Here is an 18,242-nt window from a genome sequence, read left to right as displayed (position 1 = left end):
ATTCCAAGCAAAATTATTTGATATCTTTCCAGGTTGTCCTTGCAAAATTGATGCAAGGAGCAGCAGAGGACGGCCGTCAATAATTCACTTCATGGCTCTGCCCTTAGGAGAATACAAACAAATTAAATTTATATTGTGGCCTTGTATGCTTGCGCATAGATCGTCTGATTAAAGCACGGCAGGGAAAGCAAATACAATGAAGAACTTTGATTATATTTCATGTAGAGAAGCGGGAGACATAGTTAACTATAGATAGACCCACAAAGCTGGAGTAACTCAGTGGGTCAGGCAGCATTTCTGGAGTGAAGGAATATGTGGCGCTTCAGGATGGAGACCCTTCGAGACCCTTCTTTAGACGGCCTGAAGAAGGGTCTCGACCTGAAACATCACCTATTTCTTTTCTCCAGAGATGCTGTCTGACCCGCTGTGTTACTCCAGCTTTGTGTGTTAATCTATCTATGGATTAAACTACCACCCACCAAATGGAGCTCAGGGCCCGGCAGACATTGACGCCAACAGAGACAACAACCTGGCTGCTCAACACTCGGCTTGAGATCGAACTATTCCTTTGGTTTATTTATGTTTCATTCGCAAGAAGAAGAAGACTGGGCTACATGTACATCTCCAGGACAGAGCCAAGCTGTGCTGCAACCCAGCAGAGCGGTAGTTCGGTGGTTGCAATGGTTTTGTTATGCTTGCACAAAGTAATTATAATAATAATAATAATAACTTTATTTATAAAGCGCTTTTAGACAACATCAGTTACCACAAAGTGCTGTACATGGGAAGTCAACAAAAAGTTATTACAAACTACTAAAACCATTAAGACGACAGGACTATAAAAACAGTAAAAAATTAAAAGACATTAAAAGCACTAAAACAGGAACAATGTCTCAGCCAGTGTCGAAAGCCAGTGAATAAAAGTGAGTTTTTAGGGAGGATTTAAAGATGGACAGTGAAGGGGCCTGTCTGATCTGCAGCGGCAAGGTGTTCCAGAGTGCCGGGGCAGCAACAGAAAAGGCTCTATCCCCTCTGAGCTTCCGCTTAGACCTTGGTACCTCAAGGAGCAGCTGATCCGCTGACCTGAGGCACCGGGTAGGAGCATATAGGTGGAGCAGCTCAGAGAGGTAAGGCGGGGCGAGGCCATTCAATGATTTAAAAACAAATAAAAGAATTTTAAAATGAACTCGAAAGTGCACTGGGAGCCAGTGAAGGGAGGCCAAAATTGGCGTAATGTGCTCCCTCTTTCGAGTTCCGGTTAAAAGGCGAGCAGCAGCATTTTGGACCAACTGGAGACGAGCCAACGAAGCTCGTGAGACTCCAGTGTAGAGCGCATTACAGTAATCCAGCCGAGATGAAATAAAGGCATTAAAATGAATTACTAATTCATTTTAATTCCATGTTAAGATGAATTCCTCTCTTCCTCACACTCTTACCATCAGTACCCGTGTGACAAATTAAATGGTTGGCATTATCAAATTAAAAAAAAGAAGAAACAAACGACATAACCACGTAACTAAAATCCCCCCCCCCCCCCCCCCCAAATAACACTTCCCCCTACACCCCCCCCCTTCTCCCTCCCCCAACCCTGTGCCCCACATGGACTCACACCTCCCTTCTCCTTCCAGCTACATTCCTTCCCCGAACTTCACAATTCATACCTCTTCAATCTTTTTGTCTCACCCCTTCTAGCTTTTCATCTTGGCCCTTTGTCCAACCATTTCAAACCCCACCCCCACTTGTATCAATCTGCTACCAGCCTTGCTTTGTCCTATACACAGTCTGAAGAAGAGTCCTGACCCAAAATGTTACCTATCCATGTTCTCCAGAGATCCTGCCTGACTCGCTGAGTTACTCCAGCATTTTGTGTCTTTATTAAACAAAATACTGAGTGGCATTTATATAGTCTTTCACTATCTTAAGATGTTAAAATCGTCTCAGCTAACAAAACGGTGGGCAGCACGGTGACGCAGTGGTAGAGTTGGTGCCTTATGCCCGTGTCCCACTTAGGAAACCTGAACGGAAACCTCTGGAGACTTTGCACCCCACCCAAGGGTTCTGTGCGGTTCCCGGAGGTTCCCGGAGGTTTTTATCAGTCTCCCTAATGGTCGAAAATGGTTTCCGCTTCTTCTTTGTTCCGGCGATTATTTCAAAAAATTCAAAACCTGCCACGACTAAAAACAGGTTCCCGTTTTAAAAATCGGTAATTTTTTAATCAAAGCCGGTTGCGATGCTGGTTGAAGATGGTTGCCGGAGGTTGCAGGTAGTTGAAGGTGGTTGCCGGAGGTTGCAGGTAGTGGAAGGTCTCCCTTCAACCTCCGGCAACCACCTTTTGATCATTAGGGAGACTGACAAAAACCTCCGGGAACAGCACGGAAACCTTGGGTGGGGCGCAAAGTCTCCAGAGGTTTCCGTTCTGGTTTCCTAAGTGGGACAGGGACATAAGTGGGACAGGGGGTTACAGCGCTTGCAGCGCCAGAGACCTGAGTTCAATCCCGACCGTGGGTACGGGTTTGGTCCCCGTGACAGCGTGGGCTTCAGTTTCCTCCCACACGCCAGATGTGCAAGTTTGAGGTTAATTAATGGCGTACATGGACATTATCCCTGGGTAGGGTAGTGTTAATGTTTGCAGGGACGCTGGTCGGCGCGGACTCGTGACCGCGTGGCCTTTTTTTCCAAGTCTCTAAACTCTAAGTTGATCCGAATACTCCCACTATTTTTTTATATTTTAGCTTTCATTGCAAAAGGATTTGAGTATAGGAGCACGGAGGTTCTACTGCAGTTGTACAGGGTCTTGGTGAGACCACACCAGGAGAATCGCGTACAGTTTTGGTCTCCAAATCTGAGGAAGGACATTATTGTCATAGAGGGGGTGCAGAAAAGGTTCACCAGACTGATCCTGGGATGTCAGGACTGTCTTATGAAGAAAGACTGGATAGACTTGGTTATACTCTCTAGAATTTAGGAGATTGAGAGGGGATCTTATAGAAACTTACAAAATTCTTAAGGGGGTTGGACAGGCTAGATGCAGGAAGATTGTTCTCGATGTTAGGGAAGTCCAGGACAAGGGGTCACAGCTTAAGGATAAAGGGGAAATCCTTTAAAACCGAGATGAGAAGAACTTTTTTTTCACGCAGAGAGTGGTGAATCTCTGGAACTCTCTGCCACAGAGGGTAGTTGAGGCCAGTTCATTGGCTATATTTAAGAGGGAGTTAGATGTGGCCCTTGTGGCTAAGGGGATCAGAGGGCATGGAGAGAAGGCAGGTACGGGATACTGAGTTGGATGATCAGCCATGATCATATTGAATGGCGGTGCAGGCTCGAAGGGCCGAATGGCCTACTCCTGCACCTAATTTCTATTTTTCTATGTTTCTATGTTTCTATATAATGAGAATTCACAAAGGTGTGAGGGAAATATGCCACTGATGTGCAAAGTGAACATTTTGACTTACTTTTCCTTTTTTGATGCATGTATTTATTGTATCAAGAAGATCCACTTTATTTTTGTCACTTTTGGGCAGCTCAGTAAGTTCTTTACCGATCAGCTCCCCTCGTTGATAGCCCATCATGTGTTCAAATGCTGGATTCACATACTGGAAAATAAATCAACAATTAAATCCCTTTTTAAATATAACCTTTGATTTTCTGCTTTGCATTGACACAAGGAAAACTTTTCCATACCCAGAAAACTGTTCACCTTATTTAAATTTGTGGCGCGTTATTCTGAGAGTTCGTCAGTTTCGTGAGTCTTGGAGTAGAATTAGGCCATTCGGCCCAACAAGTCTACTCCACCATCTATCTTTCCCTCTCAACCCCATTCTCCTACTGTCTTCCCATAACCCCTGACACCCATCGTAATAAAGAATCTGTCAATCTCCACCTTAAAAACTGCCCAAAACTGCTGACAATGTAATGTTCTGGGTAAAATAGTAATATCGCTGTTCAGTTACCAGTAACAAATTTTGCAGATCCTGGTTCATTCTCTCTATGACATCGGCAAGAGATAATCATTGATCTGTGTCAGCAAAGAACGGCTAGAGTGACCAAAATAGTAAGGAGAGTAGTCTTAGATTACAGGATGACATTGATCCATTGGTAAAATGAATCGATCAATGTAATTAAATCCTGATAAATGAAGGTGGTGCTTTTTTGGGAGGGCTGATAAGATGCACTCAATGAATGGTAGGGCCTTAAGGAGCTTGGAGGAACAGAGTGACCTTGATGAACAAGCCCAGGAATCCCTGACGGTAGCAGAATGTATAAATGCCTATTTTTAATTTAGAGATACAGCGCGGAAGCAGGTCCGTCAGCCCACCAAGTCTGCGCCGACCAGCGATCTCCGCACACTAGCATCATCCTACACACTAGGGACAATTTACAATTTTACCAAAAACCTACGAACTTGTACCACTTTGGAGTTTGGGAGGAGACCGGAGCAACCGGAGAAAACCCCCGCAGGTCACGGGGAGAAACGTGCAAACTCCGTACAGACAGCGCCCGTGGTCGGGATCGATCACGGGTCTCTGGAGCTGTACGGTGATCCATCACGGGTCTCTGTCCTTTCAGGGAGAATAATACACGTAAGAAATAGAAGCAGGAGTAGACCGTTCAGCCCCTTGTGTCTATTCCACCATTCAATAAGATGATGACAGATCAATTCCTTCAATTTCCAATCTACCAATTTGCCTCTTAAAAATACTTCACGTCTGAGACTCCACAGAACTTCTGTATAGAAAATTCCAAAGATTCACTCCCTCTGGTTGAATTTTCATTTCAACTGTGGGATGGCACAGTGGCGCAATGGTAGTTGCTACCTTACAGCGCCAGTGACCCGGGTTCGATCCTGACCATGTGTGCTGTCTGTACTGAGTTTATACGTTCTCCCCGTGACCGCATGGGTTTTCTCAAGGTTCTCTGGTTTCATCCCACACTCCAAAGACGTGCACGTTTGTAGGCTAATTGGCTTCGGTAAAAATTGTAAATTGTCCCTAGTGTGTAGAATAGTATTAGTGTACGGGGATCGCTGGTCGGCACAGGCTCCCTGGGCTGAAGGGCTGTTTCCGCGCTGTATCTCTGCACTAAACTAAACTAAGCTCTGTCCTAAATGGGCAACCCCTTGTCTTGGGAGAGTGACCCTTGTCTCTTGGCAATTGTGATAGGGAATCATTATTCCTACAGCCATCCTTTTAGGCACACAATAAATGTGCATGTTTTAATGAGCTCTTCTGAATCCAGGTGTGTTTTGGGGGTGGAAGATTGCAACCTTCACGTGGTCCGCCCTGTTTGGACTAATGCAATCAACTCGACGTGCACAAACGGAAAATCAAATAGAACAAGTTGTCCAACAACTTTAGGCTGTGCATGCCACACAAAAGAAGAAGAAGATGGTGTGTTTTGGAAAATAAGCAAAAATTGAGTATTTCAGTTGATAACATGTGTTGTAGCCAGAAAGTGTGATAATGTTTTGACACTAACTAAAAACTTACCGCCGTTAAGATAAGTTAAACAATTAACTTATCTTAACTTTTTCTCTGGAACGTCGGAGGCTGAGGGGAGACTCGATAGAAGTTTATAAAATTATGAGATGCAAATTAAAGATAGGGTAGACAGTCAGAGCCCAGGGTGGAAATATCCAACACTAGAGGGCATGGCTATAAGGTGTGGAGAGAGGGGAAATGTTTAATGGAGATGTGCGGGGCAAGTTCTTTACACAGAGAGTGATGGGGGAATGGAACACACTGCCAGGGGTGATGGTGGAGGCAGATACCATAGTGGCATTTAAGAAGCTTTTAGATTGGCACAGGGAAGTGAAGGGGGTTGAGGGATATCAAGTATCAAGTATCCTTTATTGTCATTCAGACTTTTCAGTCTGAACGAAATTTCGTGCCTTGCAGTCATAACCATATAACCATATAACCATATAACCATATAACCATATAACAATTACAGCACGGAAACAGGCCAACTTGGCACTTCTAGTCCATGCCGAACACGTATTCTCCCCTAGTCCCATCGACCTGCACTCAGACCATAACCTTCCATTCCTTTCCCGTCCCTATACCTATCCAATTTATTTTTAAATGATAAAATCGAACCTGCCTCCACCACTTCCACTGGAAGCTCATTCCACACCGCTACCACTCTCTGAGTAAAGACGTTCTCCCTCATGTTACCCCTAAACTTCTGTCCCTTAATTCTCAAATCATGTCCTCTTGTTTGATTCTTCCCTACTCTCAGTGGGAAAAGCTTATCCACGTCAACTCTGTCTATCCCTCTCATCATTTTAAAGACCTCTATCAAGTCCCCCCTTAACCTTCCGCGCTCCAAAGAATAAAGACCTAACTTGTTCAACATTTCTCTGTAACTTAGTTGCTGAAACCCAGGCAACATTCTAGTAAATCTCCTCTGTACTCTCTCTATTTTGTTGACATCCTTCCTATAATTAAGTGACCAAAATTGTACACCATACTCCAGAATTGGCCTCACCAATGCCTTGTAAAAAAATGACATCCCAACTCAATGCTCTGATTTATAAAGGCCAGCACACCAAAAGCTTTCTTTACCACCCTATCTACATGAGATTCCACCTTCAGGAAACTGTGCACAGTTATTCCTAGATCCCTCTGTTCAACTGCATTCCTCAATTCACTACCATTTACCATGTACGTCCTATTTTGATTTGTCCTGCCAAGATGTAGCACCTCACACTTATCAGCATTAAACTCCATCTGCCATCTTTCAGCCCGCTCTTCCAAATGGCCTAAATCTCTCTGTAGACTTTGAAACTCTACTTTATTATCCACAACACCACCTATCTTAGTATCATCTGCATACTTACTAATCCAATTTACCACACCATCATCCAGATCATTGATGTACATGACAAACAACAGTGGACCCAACACAGATCCCTGTGGCACCCCACTAGTCACTGGCCTCCAACCTGACAAACAGCCATCCACCATTACTCTCTGGCATCTCCCATTCAGCTACTGTTGAATCCATCTTGCTACTCCTCCATTAATACCCAACAATTGAACCTTCTTAACCAACCTTCCATGAGGAACCTTGTCAAAGGCCCTACTGAAGTCCATATAGACAACATCCACTGCTTTACCCGTATCAATTTCCGAACCTCTTCAAAAAATTCAAGAAGATTAGTCAAACATGACCTTCCAGGCACAAATCCATGTTGACTGTTCCTAATCAGACCCTGTTTATCCAGATTCTTATATATATTATCTCTGAGTATCCTTTCCATTAATTTGCCCACCACTGACGTCAAACTAACAGGTCTATAATTGCTAGGTTTACTCTTAGAACCCTTTTTAAACAATGGAACAACATGCGCAGTACGCCAATCCTCCGGCACTATTCCCGTTTCTAATGACAATTGAAATATTTCTGTCATTGCCCCTGCTGTTTCTACATTAACTTCCCTCAATGTCCTAGGAAGTATCCTGTCAGGACCTGGAGACTTATCCACTTTTATATTTTTCAAAAGTGTCAGTACTTCCTCTTCTTTGAATCTCATAGTTTTCATAGCTACGCTACTTGTTTCCCTTACCTCACATAATTCAATATCCTTCTCCTTGGTGAATACCAAAGAAAATAAATTGTTCAATATCTCCCCCATCTCTTTTGGCTCTGCAGATAGCTGTCCACTCTGAGTCTCTAATGGACCAATTTTATCCTTCGTTATCCTTTTGCTATTAATATAGCTGTAGAAACCCTTTGGGTTTACTTTCACCTTACTTGCCAAAGCAACCTAATATCTTCTTTTAGCTTTTCTAATTTCTTTCGTAAGATTCTTTTTTACTTTCTTTATACTCCTCAAGCACCTCATTTACTCCATGCTGCCTATAATTATTGTAGATCTCTCTCTTTTTCCGAACCAAGTGTCCAATTACCCTTGAAATCCATGGCTCTTTCCAATATTTACTATTTCCTTTCAACCGAACAGGGACATAAAGATTCTGTACTTAAAATTTCATCTTTAAATGTCCTCCATTTCTCCTCCACATCCTTCCCGTCTACTTAAAGAGCAGTAAAGAATAACGCTCATAATATCAGTATATTGACTTCAAAGAATGTGAACGTGAAAGTAACAAGTAAATGTCCAACATATCATAACAATTCACTTAGACTGAGCTCTCATGGTATGGTGATGTGAGGTTACCTGAATGATATGGTCCTCGCTTGTAATTTCAATGGCCTCCTGGCAGTGTTCTAAGGCTGCAAATATGGAACTACATGCCCTACAAAAATGAACAATATTGAACGCATTTGAGTAACAATTGAATTTTCAGTTCTTTTATTCCATTTATTAAATAAATCAACCTTAAAGGGCACAAAGTGCTGGAGTAACTCCATGCATCAGGTGAGCTCTCTGGATAACGTGGTGAAGTGACGTTTTGGGTGGTGACCCTCCTTCAGACCGTCTCGACCCAAAACATCACCTGTCCGTGTTCTCCCGAATTGGTGCTTGACATACTGAGTTACTCCAGCACTTTGTGTCCTTTTGTGTGTTAACCAGCATCTGCAGTTCATTGTTTCTTCCATAAATCAACCTTTGTAAGTGTGGAGCAAAAGTCATTGCTCTCTAAGGTTAAAGACTGATTCAGATTTTATTTTACCACATTGTCTAGAATCATGTTAGCTGTCTAGTTCAACTCACTGATTTCCTGCGTCACTAGCTCTTCAAGTAAGACTGTCTATGTTAATCTCATTGCCTGCTATCCCTCTATTTATATTTTTCCTATTCAGATAGTTGTCTAATTCAAATTTTAAGTAATGGTCTGGGTTTCTGCTATAATACACAATGCCATGGAGTATTCGAGAGTCTAATAATTGTGAAACAAATCTTTAATCTAGTCTTGAGATTTGAGTTTATTGTCACATGTACCAAGGTACAGTGGAATGCTTTTGTTGTGTGCTAGCCAGTCAGCAGAAAGACAATACCTGATTATAATTGAGTCATTCATTGTGGACAGATACATGATCAAGGGAATAACTTGCGTAACGCTTAGTTCAAGATAAAACCAGTCAAGTCAGATCAAAGATAGTCCAAGTGTCTCCAATGAGGTAGATAGTAGCTCAGGGCCCTCTCTAGTTGTGGTTGGATGGTTGTGATAGCAGCTGGGAAGAAACTGTCCCTGAATCTGGAGGTGTGCATTTGTTTTCACACTTCTGTACCTCTTGTCTGATGGGAGAGGGGAGAAGAGGGAATGGCTGGGGTGAGACTCGTCCTTGAACAGTACAGCGCAGGAACAGGTTCTTATCCCCAAAATGTCTGCGCTGACATGATGCCAAGTTAAACTAATCTCCCTTTGCCTGTATGTGATACATATCCTTCCATTCCCTGCATATCCATGTGCCTGTCTAAAGAACCTCTTCAACGCCACTATCGTGTCTGGCTCCACCACCACCCCTTGCAGCACGTTCTCGGCGCTGACTAAACTTGCTCCGCACATCTCCTTTAAACTTTTCCCGTCTCACCTTATAGCCATGCCCTCCAGTGTTGGTTACTTCCACCCTGGGAAGAAAGGCTTTGACTCTCAATGCCCTCAATTCCTAGACATTTCATCCCTGGGAAAAGGGTGGAATGACAATCGTAATTCTATGCTAATTTGCTAATTCACCAATCAGTTTGTTCCAATGTCTTGCACTATACCTTTTTCCATTTGTCCTGTATCTGTACACTGTGGATTTCTCCACTGCAATCCTGTACAGTCTTTCTGCTGCCTGGATAGCATGCTTTTCAATGTACCTTTGGTAAACATGACAATAAACTGAACTAAACTAAACTCCACTGCATCACATTGACATCTTCTCCTGTGCTTGAGAAGTTAATTTGTAAACGTTCTTCTTTCCCGACATTATTCGCATGGTTTCTTAAATATACCCTTTTAAGTAGCTTCACTAGTTTAGACCGAGTGCCGCTCCAAGGGGCTGAGTGTGTGGACCGGAAGGGGCCCACAGCAGTGGAGCTGTGGCGGAGGACACCACGGCTATGCTTGGCCAGGCCGACCCTGCAATACCACCAGGACAACAGACCTTCTGGGTCTGATCAAGATCCCTGCACTTACAACAACTGGAAGTGAAAATGGCGGCAAACTGGTGACCGTACGCTGTCTCAGTGTACTACTGCTATACACTTGTACTGTATCTCAGATGCTTATCAAAGATGTATCTAAATGCTTATGTATAGTGATACTTGGTACTGAACTGTGCACAAAAATGAATTACACTGTACCTCGGTACGTGTGACAAATAAAGTACCATTGACCATTGAGTCTTACTATGCTGAGGAAAGTACTTACCGTAGTTTGAATTGTGAACGCACTTCTCCATGTTCCAACTGAATTAATTCATTATAGCACGCGGTTACATTGGGATTCTCTATGTAGCGCTATGGGGGAGAAGAAAATTATGGTTAAAGTGGAATATTCAAAAGCCTGTAACAGGTCTCATGAATGATATTTAGATAGATAGAGGGACAGAAATGGTTTAGAGTGCTATGGGCAAATGCAGGCAAATAGGACTAGCCCAAAATGCCAACTTGGTCAGCATAGTCAAGTTGGGCCGAAGGGCCTGTTTCTATGCTGTACTGCTCTATGTCTCATATGATTCCTTTAAGGGCGATCACTAACGTAGTATCATTTTCTATGTGAGCAAGTCGACACACAAGAAATAGGAGACACCAAGAACTATTGGCGATAGATTCATGTTGCGAATCTTAAAATAATGGAATGTTGGCCTTCAAAACAATAGGATTTCAGTATAGGAGTAAAGAGGTTCTTCTGCAATTGTATAGGGCTCTGGGGAGACCACATCTGGAGTATTGTGAACAGTTTTGGTCTCCTAATTGTGGACGTTACTTGTTGAAGGAAGACATTAGAAGTGCAGGACCTAAGTTACAAGCAGTTTATGGAGGGTTGAAGGACTGGGAAAAATTATAGGCCCCTGTTAATACCAATCCTTGGGTAGGGCTGGAGAAACTCAGCAGGGCAGGCAGCATCTCTGGAGAGAAGGAATGGGTGACGTTTCAGTTCGAGCCCTTTTGAAGACGCGCCTCGACCCAAAACGTCACCCATTCCTTCGTTCCAAAGATACAGCCTGAGTTATTCCAGTATTTTGTGTCCATCTTCAGTGTAAACCAGCATCTGAGGTTCCGTCCTACACAATATCAGCATATTGTAGGAATATAGTTGGAATGGCTACAGTTCTTGAACAGAGGCTGGAATTATGACCTAGAAGACTTTATTAATGATGGTTATTCTTTTCTTGATTGTGGGAGATGCTAATCACTGGAGAATTGTTTTGTTTGGAGGAGGTGGATGTTGGGATGACTATAATCATTCATGAGGATGTAAGGTCAAGTTGTCATTGATACCCCTGTACAGAGAGTCAAAGCTCAGCCCTTGCTCAGTCCCCAATCTCTCAGCAAGTATCTGTTTGAATTTCTTTAATCAATGGAGCACAAACTCACAGGGATCAAGAAGTTAGCACTGGGGTGGGACGTGCAACCTCCTCCACTTGCGAGGATTTAGGAGCAGACAATAACCTCAATTGATCAATTTCAATGACAGCAGAGGAGCCGAAAGACTCCGTACTAATTGACAAGTAAAATCAATCTTAACAAGGTCAGGCAGTTGTCAGAGTCCAAATGGTCTAAAGTTTTCTTGAAAAAGAACGGGGGCCAGATGTGTTAACAGTATTGAACGTAGCGTGGAAAGTTCAATTGTTTAAGAGAAACACTGAACATCTGTCCATAGAAAGTCAATAGATGTTCTAATGAATAGAGAGACAGAAATTCCATAACTGCTGGGATTTTATCCACACTGTTATTTACATTGACATATTATTAAACACAAGGGTCCTAAATAATGGAAGCAGAATATATCAACGCATTCCATTATATGATGCAACATTCAAGAAATATTACCAGGTAAAGTGATTTATTATCTGTTAAATTGTTTTTAATCCCATGGTTATAGGCAATAATTGTGGATTGGTATTATTGTAAGCATTCTGCACTCAACTTTGTGGTGTATCTTAGTGCACAACCAGAAAGAAGTCTGAAGAGGAGTCCCACTAAGTCTCAAACACCAGATTCTGTTTGGTACAGACCTTTATATCCTTTCAAAGGGATAGACACAAAATGCTGGAATAACTCAGCGGGTCAGGCAGCATCTCTGGAGAGAAGGAATGGGTGGTGTTTCGGGTCGAGACCCTTCTTGGTCTTGTGGCATAAGTTGTACTTTGACTCCTTTGTAAGTCCTTTATAAATAACTCCTTTATTTGATATTTGAAATAATTCCTTCTCATAAAGACATACTCCAAAGATGTACAAGTTTGTAGGTTAATTGGCTTGGTAAAATCGTAAATTGTCTCCAGTGTGTGTAGAACAGTGTTAGTGTGTCGGGATCACTGGTCGGTGTGGACTCAGAGGGTTGAAGGACCTGTTTTCCACGCTGTATCTCTAAATTAAACTAATCTCCCTTCCCTTCTGGGAAAATGTCACGGGATCTTTAGGATTAACCTCGTGTAGGAAGGAATTGTAGATGCTGGTTTGTATCAAAGATAGGCAGAAAGTGCTGGAGTAACTCAGCGGGACAGGCAGTATCTTTGGAAAAAAGGGATAGGTGACGTTGCGGGTCAGAGCCCTTCCTTCTTCCCGGGAAGGAGGCTGAGTCTGAAGAAGGGTCTCGAACTGAAACATCACCTATTCCTTCTCCCCAGAGATGCTGCCTGTCCCGCTGATTTATTCCAGCACTTTGTGTCTATTTAAGATTAACCTTGCTGGACGTATAATACCCTGGTCTAATGCATGATACAAAAGGCAATACTTCCCAAATTTAATGCATTTGATACAAATATTGTAATATCTGTCTGTATATTCACCATCATTCCAATTTAAATGAAAATCTGCTTGTTCTGATTTTCCTCTCTATTTTCCTATCCATATGATTAACAAAATAACCACCATCCTCATCTCCACCCACCCACTACAATCCTAGCCGACAGCTAAAAAACAATCAGAAACGACAGAAATTGTTGCAAATTAAACTTAACACAATTTGAGGGAGACAGAGCTCCGTGATTTTTGGTGAAAAACCTTTAACTGCAGTAAAGGATACAACACTTAATGCAAATCATGCATGATCTTTGACAAAACTGCTCAATGAAAGCTGTTTTCATATTATTCTTGTAGCAATCTATAATCAATTAAATAGCAGCTTTTGCCCTGTCTATATTTGATGATTGAATTCCAAATTCAAGTGTTGGGGCTACAGTCTGAAGAAGGGTTTTGGCCCGAAACCTTGCCTATTTCCTTCGCTCCATAGATGCTGCTGCACCCGCTGAGTTTCTCCAGCATTTTTGTGTACCTTCGATTTCCCAGCATCTGCAGTTCCTTCTTAAACACATTGGGGCTACTGCAGATGTGTTCTGTAGAAATTAAAATCAGTCTAAGGGGGGGTGCACAATGTGTTGTAGTGGCTCAGAGGACCAGGCAGCATCTCTGGAGAACATGGATAGGTGACGTTTCCGGGTCGGGACCTTTCTTCAGGTCTTATGGAGTGCCACACTCATCTATAGCATTATTAAGCTAAGATGAACCAAGCTGGCAAAAGCAGAAAATAAAAACAAGGACCATGTAAAACAAATATTAAAACGTCTCCTAAACTAAAGCCTGCGGTTGCTTTGCTCCCAGTTGACCTTTGATAAATGAGGCAGGAAAGCTTTTCACTGGACCTTGGTACATGTGACAATAAACAAGGCTAACTAAACTGAAATATATGGCATTGACATAAGCAGTGACTGACAGAGGGGGCAAATAATGAAGAGGATTTTTATAGAACGTTTCACCATTAGCTTATCAGTTAAGAATCAATTTATTCAAAATAACTCAAGCAAATACAACGTCCGCCTTGGGACATCCTAGTCACATTTTACATTGCAGAGAAGATTAGACTTCTAGACTTGTGAGATCCAGCATGGAAACAGTCCCTTCAATCCCCGTACACTAGCACTATCCTACACACTAGGGACAATTTACAATTTGCAGAAGCCAATTAACCTACAAACCTGTGTGTCTTTGGAGTGTGGGAGGAAACTGGAGAACCCGACGAAAACCCACAAGTCACGGGGAGAAGGTACAAACTCCAGAACAGACAGCACCCGTAGTCAGGATCGAACCAGGGTCTCTGGCTTTGTAAGGCAGCTACTTTACCTCTACGCCACCATGCTGCCCCAAGATGGGAACAAGTTAGAGGACTGGTATCTCAGCCTCCCGAGGCTGTGACCTCTGTTGGTCCAGCACAAAGGGTAAAGGGCCGGTCCCACCAGCATGCGACTCCATGCGGCAAGCGCGACCTAACGTGGTTGCTTCAGCCGTATGGCCTCGCGGGGCCGGTCCCACTTCGATCGCCAGAGCCGTATGGAGTTGTGTGGAGCTGGTCCCGACATCGCTCGGGGCTCCGAAAAACTGACCATGTTCAAAAATTCCGCGCGGCAACGGCCTGCCGGCGCCTTGACGGCATGTGCACCGCCTCGACGGCATGCGCACCGCCTCGACTCTGGAGGACAATCCAGTATTTGAACTGATAGATCTATCAAAAACCAGGACCACTTCTCCAGAGTGTGCCCGCTACCACATTGGCAGGCAGTCTCCCCCAATGGCTGGACCGACTCTACCCATTAACATGGTTACGATGTTTACACCGACAGGAGATGTTACAGATGCAGACCCAAGTAACAGATGCAGACACTGACACAAGGAACTGCAGATGCTGGAATCTTCAGCAAAACACCAAGTGCTGGAGCAACTCGGCGGGTCAGGCAGCATCTGTACGGTACCTGGTCGGGGAATCTGTGAATCAGCGAAATATTGCATGTCTATTCCCTCCACAGGTGTTGCCTGACCCTCTAAGGACAGACAGGATTTTGTGTCATGTCAAATGCAGATGCACAACAGGGAAGAAACCCTATCTCCGTCCTCCATACACCATCAATCCAGCCACATCTATAACTCAAACTGTTTTCAGCTACATTGTGGAAAACATGAAACAAAATATTGGGATGCAATAATTACAGAATTTCCTACCCTGTTAAAGCCAGCATTGAGGATGGACAAGACAGAAGTCTCCTCTTGATCATTACACCTGTAGGAAGATACAAAAATATATAATTTCTCTGGGTAAGGCATCTCATCTGACAGCTTTATAAACCATAGCATTTCATTTAACCATAAACCATTTATACCGCACTCTGCTTCGGCAAGGCCAGCAGCGTAATCAAGGACCAGTCGCACCCCGGCCACTCCCTCTTCCCCCCTCTCCCATCAGGCAAGGGGTACAGAAGTGTGAAAACGCACACCTCCAGATTCAGGGACGGTTTCTTCCCAGCTGTTATCAGGCAACTGAACCATACTACCAACAAGTAGAGAGCGGTCCTGAACTACTATCTACTTCATTGGAGACCAGACTATCTTTGATCGGAGGTAGACAAAAATGCTGGAGAAACTCAGCGGGTGCAGCAGCATCTATGGAGCGAAGGAAATAGGCGACGTTTCAGGCTGAAACCCTTCTCCAGGATCTGCAGTTCCTTCTTAAATATCTTAAATATCTTTGATTGGACTTTACTGGACTTCATCTTGCACTAAACGTTATTCATGGTGTTCCTATTATATACGTACAGCATCTGTACACTGCAGATGGCTCGATTGTAATCATGTATTGTCTTTCCGCTGACTGGTCATCACGCAACGAAAGCTTTTCATTGTACCACGGTACATGTAACAATAAACTAAACTCATCTGAACCACTGGGGTTGATTTTGCTATATCTCACTGGGTGATGTAGAAGGTATATGGTAGGCTTGCTTACATAGCTTGATGCACTGAGTCCCACTTGGCAATTTTTTCGGCGACTGCCAGTGTCGCCAAAAGATTCTGAACATTTCAAAATCTAGCGGCGACAAAAGAAAATGTTGCGACACTTGAAAAAAAAACGCACGTCAAACGTCATCACGCCGTGTCACGCCGCATCACACCGCAAATGTTTCGATGACCTGGTACGTCAGTCAATTATGCCGGCAGTCGCATTGTGGTCCCATCACAGGAAGCATGAAGGGGCTATGGAAAATGTGCAGAGGAGGTTTATCAGAATGATGCCTGGCTATTCACACCAGGATGAGCTTGGACAGACTTGGATTGTTTTCATTGGAATACCAGAGGTAGAGGGGAGACAGGATAGAAGTATATAAAATTATGTGAGGCAGAGAGAGATAGGTCAGACAGTCAGAAACTTTTTTTCCCACGAGTGAATATCAAATATTGGACAACGTAGCTTTAAGGTGAGAGTGGCAAAGATTAAAGGAGATTTAGACTTTAGAGATACGACATGAAAACAGGACCTTCAGCCCATCAAGCCCGCACTGACCCGGACACGATCTTACACATTAGGGACAATTTACAGAAGCCAATTATCCTACAAAACCATATAACAATTACAGCACGGAAACAGGCCATCTCGGCCCTACAAGTCCGTGCTGAACAAATTTTTTTGTCCTTAGAAACCTAGCCTGCACATACCATTCGGCCCCTCCATTCCCTTCTCATCCATATGCCTATCCAATTTATTTTTAATGATACCAATGAACCTGCCTCCTCCACTTCCACTGGAAGCTCATTCCACACCGCTACCTCTCTCTGAGTAAAGAAGTTCCCCCTCATGTTACCCCTAAACTTCTGTCCCTTAATTCTGAAGTCATGTCCTCTTGTTTGAATCTTCCCTATTCTCAAAGGAAAAGCTTGTCCACATCTGTGACCCCTTGTCCTGGACTTCCCTCTCATCATTTTAAAGACCTCTATCAGGTCCCCCCTTAACCTTCTGCGCTCCAGAGAATGAAGACCTAACTACAATTATCCTACAAACCTGTACGTCTTTGGAGTGTGGGAGGAAGGGGTCACAGGGAGAACGTATAAACACCATACAGACAGCACCCGTAGTTAGGATCAAACCCAGGTCTCTGGTACTGTGGGGTAGCAACTCTACAGCTGCACCATTGTGCCACCGTATAGATGTGTGAACAAGTATTTTACATAGAGGGTGGTGAATGCATAGAAAGCTCTGCTGGGAGTGATGTTTGATGCAGATGTGTTTGTGACATTTAACAGGCGTTTGGATAGGCATATGGATTTGCAGGGAATGGAGGGATAAGGGTTATGGTCCGGTCGGGGGGGGGGAGATCCCCCGCCACGGGTACCATGTAATCCCATGCTACCATATTCAGATAGTCAGTGACTAAACCGTCTCCCCCACCTGGTTTTCCAGGTGAGGAGGGGGTTGTGGATCCCCAGCGGGACCAAAAACAAGACCTGTCTAAGGGTAGATGAGCTTCTATCGAGGGGTGGGAGATTGCAACCTTCACGTGGTCCACCCTGTTTCAACGAATGCAATCAACCCGGCGTGCACAATCAAATAAGATCAAATGGAACAAGTTGTCCTACAACTTTAGGCTGTGCATGCCATACGCCAGAGGAAGAAGCTTCTAGCGAGCCAACGGCCATCCACACTTCAGTAGAAGTTGCGCTCGCTGTCCTACATAGCATTGTAAGGGACGATGATAAAGCACGCACACCAAAATCCTATACTTCCAGCGGCGGAAGTCCGCAGGAACTGGAGGGCAGAGATGTGTGGTGCGTTCGTCACCCTTCCCATTGGAAACCTGCACCACTGCGTCGCTAATGTTTTCGACGATGATGAATGAATGATGCAGGGAGATAAGGAATGGTTACGGCATCATGTTTGGCACAGACTTTGTGGGCACAGGGCCTGTTCCTGTGTGGTACCATTCTAATTTTACGACGGATACAGCTGGGAGTCTCCACGATTCTCAGCACAGAGTGATGAGTTATTGAGTGCTCTAAAGGCAGCTTAGCACACAGGAATGATGCGCAGTGAGCCAGCCAATGTGGAAGTCAGCAGTAGAAGGTGCGAGTGCTTTACCCAACCCAAAAATACTTTCCAGGTTGTTCAACGTGATGGCAGCCGCAATTCTTAAAAGAACCATTGCTTAGAGTAGTGCAAATGTACAGCATGGTCACAGGGAGAACATGCAAACTCCACACAGGTAGCACCCGTGGTTGGGATCAAACCCGGATCTCTGGTGCTGTGAGGCTGTGGCTTTACCAGCTGCACCACTGTGCCACCTGCACTACCTGCACCACCTGCACC

The 18,242-nt window shown here is 43.9% G+C and overlaps 1 protein-coding gene across 1 annotated transcript in view; it reads right to left on the bottom strand.

Moving 5' to 3' along the window:
- pde8b (phosphodiesterase 8B) overlaps positions 1–18,242 on the bottom strand; it is a 208,828-nt gene that overhangs the window by 60,623 nt on the left and 129,963 nt on the right. Inside the window, exons 5-8 of the mRNA XM_055631505.1 lie at positions 15,110–15,167; positions 10,323–10,411; positions 8,180–8,258; positions 3,453–3,593 (exon numbers count right to left, since the gene is read on the bottom strand). Of these exons, the coding sequence (XP_055487480.1) occupies positions 3,453–3,593; positions 8,180–8,258; positions 10,323–10,411; positions 15,110–15,167 (367 nt within the window). The remainder of the gene's footprint in view (positions 1–3,452; positions 3,594–8,179; positions 8,259–10,322; positions 10,412–15,109; positions 15,168–18,242) is intronic.

This window comes from Leucoraja erinacea, chromosome 3 (assembly GCF_028641065.1).
Source record: "Leucoraja erinacea ecotype New England chromosome 3, Leri_hhj_1, whole genome shotgun sequence".
Taxonomy (NCBI): Eukaryota; Metazoa; Chordata; class Chondrichthyes; order Rajiformes; family Rajidae; genus Leucoraja; species Leucoraja erinaceus.
Note: the sequence above shows the minus strand (reverse complement) of the source record. Positions and strands in the feature narration are given on the sequence as shown.